General features: G+C 34.6%; 3 protein-coding genes across 3 annotated transcripts; all 3 read right to left on the reverse strand.

The window, feature by feature from the left end:
- Window positions 1-1194: 1194 nt before the first annotated feature.
- Window positions 1195-2160, reverse strand: LOC106354214. Its single transcript, XM_013794100.3, has one exon. The coding sequence runs from the start codon at window positions 2120-2122 to the stop codon at window positions 1358-1360; it is 765 nt and encodes a 254-aa protein (XP_013649554.2). The 5' UTR covers window positions 2123-2160; the 3' UTR covers window positions 1195-1357.
- Window positions 2161-2960: 800 nt separating this feature from the next.
- On the reverse strand, window positions 2961-4958 carry LOC106346428. Its single transcript, XM_048735143.1, has 2 exons — window positions 4945-4958; window positions 2961-3913 (listed from the first exon to the last, which is right to left on the reverse strand). The coding sequence occupies exons 1-2, from the start codon at window positions 4956-4958 to the stop codon at window positions 2995-2997; spliced, it is 933 nt and encodes a 310-aa protein (XP_048591100.1). The 3' UTR covers window positions 2961-2994.
- On the reverse strand, window positions 4458-7024 carry LOC125608338. The gene has a single exon (XM_048778612.1). The coding sequence runs from the start codon at window positions 6621-6623 to the stop codon at window positions 5730-5732; it is 894 nt and encodes a 297-aa protein (XP_048634569.1). The 5' UTR covers window positions 6624-7024; the 3' UTR covers window positions 4458-5729.
- Between the last annotated feature and the right edge of the window lie 3441 nt (window positions 7025-10465).

Consider the following 10465-nt stretch of genomic DNA (forward strand, 5'->3'; position numbering starts at 1 on the left):
TGACCTTTCGAGTTATTCAAATAAACAATGGTCACCAAATCGTCTCGGTAGGTAGCGAGATCCAGATCCTCCTCCTATGTAGTTTTTCTAAATAATGAAAAGAGATATTCGTCAAAAAATAGACTAATGTTTCTATATGATTGCCTAATGCATGGCGTTCTTGCATTACCACACGTGTAAGAGGAGCATATGATTTGAGATTGTATGGTTGCTAGTTGCAAACATTTATACGTACCACTGATGTATTTGATCGTAGAAATGAGCTTTTTAACAGTTACTTAAGTACCAATCATTCCGCAAAACTATAGAAATAACAGCCGTTCTTGTGGCAACTAAGAACAGATGAAATACTGGTATTCATTATGTTGCATTTATGTTTGTAATTCAATGAGTATGAAGCCAGCTTTCATCAATCAATACATATACTATATCAATATGCATATAATACTCCAGGGGTATTAAAAGTTTTTTACGAAAAAAAAATTATCACATATCAATATGCATATAATTTTTAATATTATTCATGTATTATATGTGAATTTGAACTATTTAGATTTGCCCCATTTACATACTATATGTGGATTTGAACTGTTTACGTTTGCTCAATTTGTTGACATAATATCACGAAGTTTTACCGCCGCTTAGGATATACTCCGTATCTCACAGCGGCGAAGAAATGGAATGTGTGTGTTTTGCTTCGCTACAAGTCTTTTCTTGTAAACATAACTCACGTTCATTTCTTCTATTATCAGTGCAAATTATAGTATTCATATGTTCACATATCCAACCAAATTCTTTATTTTATTTTTTTAATTTACATTTAATAATGAAATGTTATTTTTTCGTTTTATCCATTAGAATATAAAAATTTACTTAAGATTGTTTTTAATATTTAAGTTTTTTATTCTCATAAATATAATTCACATGTTTACGTCAGAGAAAATTTTACTTTTTATTTTGCTTGTCTAATGACGACAAGTATGAAAAAGGAAAAAAAATAAAAATTATTAAACAGAAACATATTAACTTGTAGCCGCATGCCTAAAAATGCTGTAAAGAATTCGGTCTCAGACTCTCACGTATTGAACAATCCTTTCCAGTGCTGCAACTTTCAAATATTAAAATACTACAACAATAGATTTGCAAACAAGATAATTTACGAAGCAACAATATGAATAATGTGGTTCTTAAAAATAAAATCATACGAATGTAGTTACTGTGTAATTACTTTAACGAAACAAACCGAAGAAAACAATGTGGACAAGGAAGAATAATGTTTGCATGCAAACACACATGCAGAAACTTAAATTAAGCAAGAAAATAGAAAATTCAAATGTTTTTAGGTCACGCAGAGCCTTCACCCGGCTTTGTCCTCTTTCGCATCTTCCTCGTCTTGTGGTGGTGATGGTGACCTGTTGAGATCAAACTTTGGAGTAGATCCAGTTCCACATTCCTTCACCTCATCAATTGGGTCAGCGTTCAAATCGATTTTTAATCCCCCAGTGCCTAAACCCAACCCTCCACCACCGCTAGAAGCAGCAAGATCCCCGCCAGATGCTTCCACGGCCGCATTAAATGTGGGTGGAGGTAAGAAGCCAAGGTATCCGCGGTCCCTATGAACCCGCAAGTGGCCGAAGACAGCTTTCCAAGAAAGAAAACTTCTCCCGCAAACGTTACATTTAGGAGGACCTTCAGGTGGGTTGATCAACTTAGGAGAACCTTTCTTCTTAGGCTTCTTTGCCGGCTCTTCTTCTCCAGCAGACACGGTGGCTTTAGAACCGGACGCGCCGGCCACATCTGCCAAGTCGTCCAACATAACCGTCCTTGGACGACGAGCCTTTTCCTTCTTAGCTGTTTCACCACTTCCACCAACCCCTTGTTGATCCATGTTGCCTTTAGTCACCGCCGCTTCTTGAGCGGCAGCAATCAACAAGCCAGCCGCAGCGACGGCTTTTTGGCGGGTTTCCTGATCCACTTCACTAAGTCTCAGTGCGGGAAGGGCGAGAACGATTTCGCGCATCTCCCCTTCTTCTTCTTCATCGCTCCAGAGGTAATCACTTTCATCAGAATTTTCATTAGTTTTTTCCTCAGTGTTCACTTTTGTTTTCTCGGGATCACTCATGATTTTGACTTTGTTGAGAGTAATAAGTTTTGCTGAGACCGAAATGGTGTTTATATAGTTTCTTTGATCACATGACGGTTATGACCGTTACCTCTTCCTATGCGGCTATGTCTAATGTCTATATCTCTCTATTGGTCTCTCCCGCCTTTTCATTTGAAGGTTGCGTCCGTTGGATCCAATTAAAAACCGAAAATTGATATGTAATGGTAAGCCATATATAAATTGGTTTCTTCAGTCGAAATGAACCGGAAATTGAGAACTGAAATCATATACATCAATAGGTGAGCTAGTATTGTTTGTGGGCCGTGTTAATTGCATCGTCCTAATCCACTTAGCCTACTTAATAATATCATGATTTTATTATTATTTGACATAAGAATATCATGAATTCTGGTAGGTTGAAATTAACTTGAAACTAGTTTTTCTTGTATAACTATTTTTTGCTACATTTTGATTGTAAATTTTAGGCTATAAACTTTATTTTAAATATTAAATCGGGCTGGTATTTTTCATTTTTGATATATTGTTGTAGATTTTCTAGTACAATTTTGATATAATCTTTAGATTTTATAGTTTTGGAAAATCTGATATAATAGCGTTCTAAGCGAATTTCAATTTAAAATTTTAATATCAAGAAATTGGTGTGTTGTCATTTGAATTTTTTTTCGTCGTTCCATAGCATTTTTTCACACGAAGGCTTGTATACATAATTGCAATATTGTATCTGTTTTTACAAAAATGTATTTAGTTATCTTCTACATTTATCTGGTTGATTAGTGTACAAAATCTTATGTAACTAACGTAGCCGCCGGGCAAATTCTCTAAAGTCGAATGCCTACGAAGGTTACAACTTTACATGCATAATTTAGAATTTAATGAGAGATTATGTTGAGAAGCGAGGCTCGTGTTCTTATCAACCTTCGGAATAAACCTTCTAGATACTTCTCGAATCCATCAATGCTCATCTCGACCTCTTCAAGCTTATTTTGCACGTCATCACGAGAGCAGCATATCGCGGAATCCAAACTCTCCAACTCGTTCTTTGTCTCCTCATGATGAACCTTCTTTTTCTTTAGTACCGAAGTCAACTTGCTCTTAATGTTACTCTGTCGTCCCGACAAGAGCTCCAAGAACGACTTCAACACCGACACGCTAACTGAAACTACTCGTCTCATCGCATCTATAACCGCCGCGAGATGTTCATCTTGTTGGCCATCACTTACCCCTGACGATGAACATGACTCTACATCGATTTTCTTTAAGGATCCAAGAAGCCTCTTAGCTTCTTTTCTCATGTTCTTTCGAAATCTGACATAGCCAGCGACAGCGACATCGAGTTGATTAGCTCCTCCTCCGGCTATTTTCTTGCGTCTGACACACGACTGAACACCACGAACTTGTTCGTGAGTCTCCACCATGAGGTCTCTAGAGATGTTGCATATATCCATTAGCCTTAAAGACCCATCGAGCATCTCCTCCATAAACTCTGATCCATCCGACGACATAACACGCTGAGTCGAACCCATTTTAAGAAACTCCTCCGTACAATTATAGAGCTCCTCCAAACCAGCCAATGCCGTCAAGATTGATTCTGAAGAACCCGCCGTGGTGTTAATCGCTTTAACCTTGTTAAGAGCTTCCTCGATCCCTGCCGTGCTCGGATGTGATCTTGAAGGTAAACTGATGGATCTTAGTTGTTTCTTGATAGTCATATTCAACACTTTTTTCCTCTCCTTTTTTGTGTGTTTTTTTAATAAAGGTGTTTTGAGTTTTTTCCCTTCTTTGATCGGTCTGATTTATTCAACTCGATGTACGCATGCATATTTATACAACCAACAATAATTGAATTGTTAAATTTTATTGGTCCGATTATCACTGGCAAATCTGTGACTTTCTGAGCTGTCGGGTTATTATATTGGTCAAATTATTTGGCCACAGAGTAAAGCCTGATGAGTCATCGTTTGTGGTGTCTCTGGTTGCGCCACATTATCAATACACATTTTTATTATATTTAAATTTAAAAGTATCGACAGTCATAAAGTTGTCTCGGTAGGTTACTAGATCCAGATCTTCCTCAACCTTATATTATCCAATCATATTCATGTAGGTTGCTTACTACGAAGAGATTTTTGTACAGGGAAATAAAATAATGTTTTTATATAAGTTCCTCTGCATGGCTTCTCACATTATGACACGTCCAAGAGGATCACGGGTTTTGAGTTTATTTACTTGCGTGATTTCACACACTTTTTCTTGTAATCTGATTGACTAACGTGTATATTTATTAGAAACGAAGAACATTTGATAATCATATCGCTTAGCATGTCTGACTTCGTATAGACGCATATGTTTTTGAAAAATAATTTAAAATTGAATCATCATATTTTATGTTTTTTTTTCTTTTTTGAAAGCAATATCATATTTTATAGTTGACACAATTAAAATAGACTTCTCAACTAAAAGATGTTTTTTTGACAAGTGAGACGGTATCTTTAAATCGACCAACCATAGTAAATCTTCCAGCAATGGTTTACTCTCTTGAGACTACTATTGATTTATATTATTACACGTGTATAAACGCTATGCTTAATTTGTAGATTCATATCACAAAATATCCATATCATGGATTTGCCCCACGTATATTGTCCCTTGCGCCAGGTACACGTGTAAAAAGCCTAACATTTTTAGTTGAACTGTGTTTTGCTTTTAGGTGTGTGGGCACCAATTATTCCATGTTCCATCACGCAATGCTAATGTTCTTATTAATATATAAAGATCTAAAACACATATTCCTTCACGAAATAGATAAAGAGAGTACTTGCATGTCCCACGTCATTGCTAATGATCTTGCTAAACTTGTACGAATCTTACACCAATTATCAATCGGATAAGAACTAGCTAGAAGAAAGTATGTTATGAAAATCGGTTACAAAAGAACAAAAGAAAGTTGCCAATGATCTTGCTTTAACTTTATCAGATTCCTACACCAATTATCATTCGGATAAGAGCTAGCTCGAAGAAATAAAATAATAAGTGTCTAAAGTAGAGTTGTGTGTTTCAGAAAATGCCATTCTACAAACAATTAAGCTGTGATGATTGATGAACACTGAATCTCGTCACTCTAGCTAGTAGCTAATGTAATCTTACTCTTATATTTTGATATATAAAATTTGTCAACTTTATGCACATCGTTTTAAAAGTTTGAAAGAAGTATTTCCTATGCAAATCACCAGTCTATCGACCATTTAAAAAAATTGGTAAAACATTAATTAGTCACACATGTAGACACCCAAACCACAATACCCAAATTAACATTAACTAGATGATATCTTTGTTGTTGAAAAAATAACTTCACAAATAATATTATAGATGCCCAAAATAATCCTTAAACTTAACATCAATATTTTATTATATAATTTGAGTTTAATTTGTTATTTTACATTAGTACTACAAACATGAGGTCTAGATGATACAAAAATCGGTTTACACTAGTGCAAAACTGAGATCTTGTTTTCTTTTTCTTGCAAGAGAAACAACTTGAGGACAAAGATGTATACATCTGATTGACAAAAAGAAAAGCTCGGAGGAAAAAAAAAAGACTCAGGTCTCAACAGTTACTTAGGATATTAAGGAACAGTACTCTGTTCTTGACTAAACACTTGAAAACTGAGTCCAGCTCTGCCTCCAGATCACCAAAGCTCTCTTCAACGATATCTCTCCTCTTGTTCTTCTCAAGAGAACCTAAAAAGACATCATCAAGATTTTTCGCTTCTTTTATCAGATCCAGATATCTATCTGCCAATGACCTCGATGCTAAAGGAATCGGAAAAAGACCAATGATGTTCTTGATTTTCCTTGCTGGAGGTGGTGGTGGTGTTGTCGATAGGAACAACAAAAGATGCCTGAGGATCGAGACAGAGATTTCGATCGTCTCTCTCAGAACACTCGTAGATGCTACCGCTGGATCTTGATCTATATTTGTGGAAATATCTCTAGTTTCCATTTTCTTAAGTCCATTGAGGTGTTTGGAGATTTCTTTCTTTGCCTTCTTCCTCACGTTAACATATGCCCTAACCTCCTTCTCTACGCTACCTTTCCTACGCAGAGCTGATTTGAGATTCATCATGTGCTCTCTCATCGTGGCAACCACCTCCCTTGCAGCCTCACACACGTCCAGCAACACGACGGATACATTTAAAGACTCATCTAGAAGTTTCCCCTTCTGGTGGTGACGTAGAGTGTGTCTCACGTAAGGAGACTCAAGTAGCTCGTGGACGCAACCGTAGAGCTCGGTGAGGTTCACTAGTCCAACGAGAAGCGTCTCGGACCCGAAAGAAGCTGAAACTGAGATTGAGGAAGAGGATCTCTTCCAGATACTGAGCCGGTTCAAGGCTGATCTGAGTTTAATAGAGAGTGGATGGATTCTTGAAGGAAGACTCACAGATCGAACCGGCTGGTGTGTGGTTCGATCAGACAGAAAAACTGAATCTAAACCCTCCATGAATAATTATTTAAGAGAATACTATATTTTGGTTGAGATGCTCTATAGGTTCTTGACCGTTACTATATGTAGTGGAGAAGCTCAAGAACAGAGGAATTCTCGGGTTAAACGACGTGGGAACATGTGAGAAGAACATGGGTCACGTAGTCTGATCTGTTTGTTTCTAACATGAATTAATCATCAGGTAATGGCCAGTGACTCTTGTAACTCATGTTCCTCTTTGGCCCTGTTCGTTTGTACATCTAGAAAATGCGGTCCATCTAGATGTATCATCCAGATGCTCCATCTGGGTGTTGTTCGTTTCTTCATTTCGTTCATGCATCCAGATGAATCATCTGAATGCAACTATGTTCGTTTGCTTTTCATTTTTTAACTTCCATCTGCATCTAGGTGGAGTTGTTAATAAAATGACTAAAATATAATTTCTTACGTTTCAGCGGAAAAATAGCATTTTTACGGTTTTGGCCGAAAATATTTTTGCGGTTTTTGAGGAAATATGTGTTTTTTGCGAAAAAGTGCATTTTTATGGTTTTGACGGAAAAATATGTTTTATGGGTTTGGCAGAAAAATACGTTTTTGCGGTTTGGACGGAAAAAGTGTGTTTTGAAGTTTTGGCGCAAAAAGTGTTTTTGACGGGAAAAGTTTTTTTTTCACGATTTTGGCGGGAAATGTTATTTTTGCGGTTTTGGCGGGAAAATATATTTTTTCGGTTTTGGCGGGAAAATACATTTTTCCGGTTTTGGCGGGAAAAATACATTTTTCCGGTTTTGGCGGGAAAATGCGTTTTCCCGGTTTTGGCGGAAAAATACGTTTTTCGGTTTTGGCGGGAAAATACGTTTTCCCGGTTTTGGCGGGAAAATAAGTTTTTTTCTGGGTTTGGCGGGAAAATACATTTTCCGGTTTTGGCGGGAAAATACATTTTTCCGGTTTTGGCGGGAAAATACATTTTCCGGTTTTGGCGGGAAAATGTGTTATCCGGTTTTGGTGGAAAAATTCAGTTTTCTGGTTTTGGCAGAAATATTCTGCTTTCCAGTTTTGGCGGGAAAATTCTGTTTTCCGGTTTTGGCGGAAAATTGTGTTTTTTTGGTTTTGGCGAGAAAATTGTGTTTTTTTTTGTTTTGGCGAGAAAATTGTGTTTTTGGTTTTGGCGGGAAATTTGTGTTTTTCGGTTTTGGCGAGAAAATGCGTTTTTCCGGTTTTGGTGGGAAAATTTTGTTTTCTGGTTTTGGTGAGAAAATTTCGTTTTTCAGTTTTGGCAGGAAAATTCCATTTTTCGATTTTGGCAAGAAAATGTGTTTTTCGGTTTTGGCGAAAAATGCGTTTTTTTTGTTTTGGCGAGAAAATGCGTTGTTTCCGGTTTTGGTAGGAATATGCGTTTTTTGGTTTTGGTCGAAAAATGTGGTTTTACTGGTTTAGCCGAAAAAATGTGTTTTAATGAAAAATGTGTGTTTTATGTTTTTTGCGGAAAAATGCATCTTGCGGTTTTGGCGGAAAAGTGTGTTTTTTCCGTTTTTGCGAGAAAATGTATTTTTTGGTTATAGTGGGAAAAAGTATATGCAAAAAAATTGAATTTACGGTTTGAAAATAATATTTTGATTTTAAAAGGCATTTTTATCATTTATCTTTTTTGACTGAACTAGATGCATCTGCATCCAGATGCACCATCAAGACTCACCTTCATTTGGATGAGAATTTGAGATAAGTTTTTTAAAATTCAGCTGGGTGATCCATCTGGATGTAGCATTATAATGCACTAAACGAACATCAATTTGCATCTTCACCCAGATGGATCACCTGGGTGAGCAAACGAACATGGCCTTTGTCTTCTTGTTATGCATCCCATTCAACTTTGGCTACATACTGATCACTGACTCTTGTAAGTCATGTTCATCTTTGTCTTCTTCTTGTGCATACATTCAACTTTGGCTACATACTGATTTTTTCTAGTCAGTTGGTTGGTCGTTTGTCAGTATCCTATTTTTTTCTTGATTAACAAAAATTACTACTTTTTCTTGTCAGGTTAGATTTAAGTTAAGAGATCTTAAGAAGTCCAGCTTCAAGAACCCAAGGCTGGTCTTCTTTGTTTTTAGTTCACTAACAGATGGTTTTATATAATAAGTAAATAACCAGAGGAGAATCTTTAGATAATTAATTGCGATTAATATATATACACGATGTACTAATAAATGATAAATTTGTAATTTTGGTTTGATAAATTAATTCATACTTTATTCTATATATATGTTATAGTTATATAACGAAGTATATAACCATATTTCTTGATTTTTATAACAACATAGGTAAATGATATAAGCTATATTATATATGATTTATTTTGTGGTGAATGAAATGATATTTATAAATGGTTACTATCTAATAATTCTTCAAGAAAAAAGTAAGATAGAAAATTGAATAGTTAGTTATTTTAGTGTTGATTTTCATAATAACATAGCTAAATGCTCTATATACTGAAGCTTATGATCTTTAGTGTTGTTTAAATTTCTAAACACATTCTACTCATTTGTATTAATGTATATTAAATTCTCTTTCATAAACATGGGCATCATTTTAATTTTTGTCATTACTTAGTAAAAACTTCATAAACTACTTACTTCTACATACTCCTAAAATTGTCGGAATAAACCACTTAAAATCGATATTTTCTTCTAGGGAAACGGAGACAACAAAATTCCAAACATCTTTGACATTCACCATATGTTAGTGAAAGATGCAACTATGTATTAAAACAATTTTTTTCATATTTTTATTTTTTACTCTCAAAATCTAATGTGTTAAAGCCTACGAAAATATTGAATTTTTTGGTAAATGTTCTAATATACTGAAGTCTAATGATCTTTAGTGTTTTTTGAAATTCTAAACACATTCAACATTTGTACTAATGTATATTACACTCTCTTTTTCTTCATGGTACATGAAATCGTTTTAATTTTTTGTCAATTAATTTAGTAACACTTCATAATACTATCTAAATTGGTGGACTAAACAAATATAAATCGCTATTTTCTAGAGAAACGGAGAAACAAAAACTTCAACCTCTTTGACATTCATCATATGTTAGTGAAAAATGCAAAATGCATTAAAATAGTATTTTCAATTTTTTTTTAATTTTTTGCTTAAAATCTATTTGTTACCCCCTAAACGAAAATATTGATTTTTTTGATAAATGCTCTACATAAATGAAGCTTGTTTTTAAAAAATTTCTAAACACATTCTAAAGTTGTATTAATGTAGATTAAAATCTTTTTCATGTACAAGGGCATCGTTTTAATTTTTTGTCAAGTAGTTTATGTAAACTTTATAATAATTCTCTAAATTTTGGTTACCCACTATAAAATCGTATTTTCTAGGAAACGAACAACAAAAATTTTTCAAACCTCTTTGACATTCATCATATTTTAGCAAAGAATGCAACTACGCATTAAAACAAATTTCATATTTTATAAAATTTTCTCAAAATCTATGTGTTGACCCCTACCAAAATATTGAACTTTCGGTAAATGCTCTATATACTGAAGCATATCCATCTTTATGTATTTGTTTTAAAAATATTATTACCACATCTACATTTTGTATTAATGTATATAAACCGCCTCAACAACTCTCTTTCATTCGGTACATTGACCTTTCGTTTTTTTTTGTCAATTAATTTAGTAAACTTTCATAATACCCCTAAATTGGTGGACTAACCACTATAAAATCTCTATTTTCTATAGAAACGAAGACAACAACGGTTAAATCTCTTTGATTTTTTGACTTCATCATATATTAGTGAAGGACGCAAATATACACATAAAACAATTTTTCATATTTTTGATTTTTTA

Source organism: Brassica napus, chromosome A1 (genome assembly GCF_020379485.1).
Source record: "Brassica napus cultivar Da-Ae chromosome A1, Da-Ae, whole genome shotgun sequence".
NCBI lineage: Eukaryota > Viridiplantae > Streptophyta > Magnoliopsida > Brassicales > Brassicaceae > Brassica > Brassica napus.

Excerpts from the sequence above, each read along its gene's own strand:
- LOC106354214 (XM_013794100.3), bottom strand. The coding sequence starts at position 2,122 with ATGAGTGATCCCGAGAAAACAAAAGTGAACACTGAGGAAAAAACTAAT.
- LOC125608338 (XM_048778612.1), bottom strand. The coding sequence starts at position 6,623 with ATGGAGGGTTTAGATTCAGTTTTTCTGTCTGATCGAACCACACACCAG.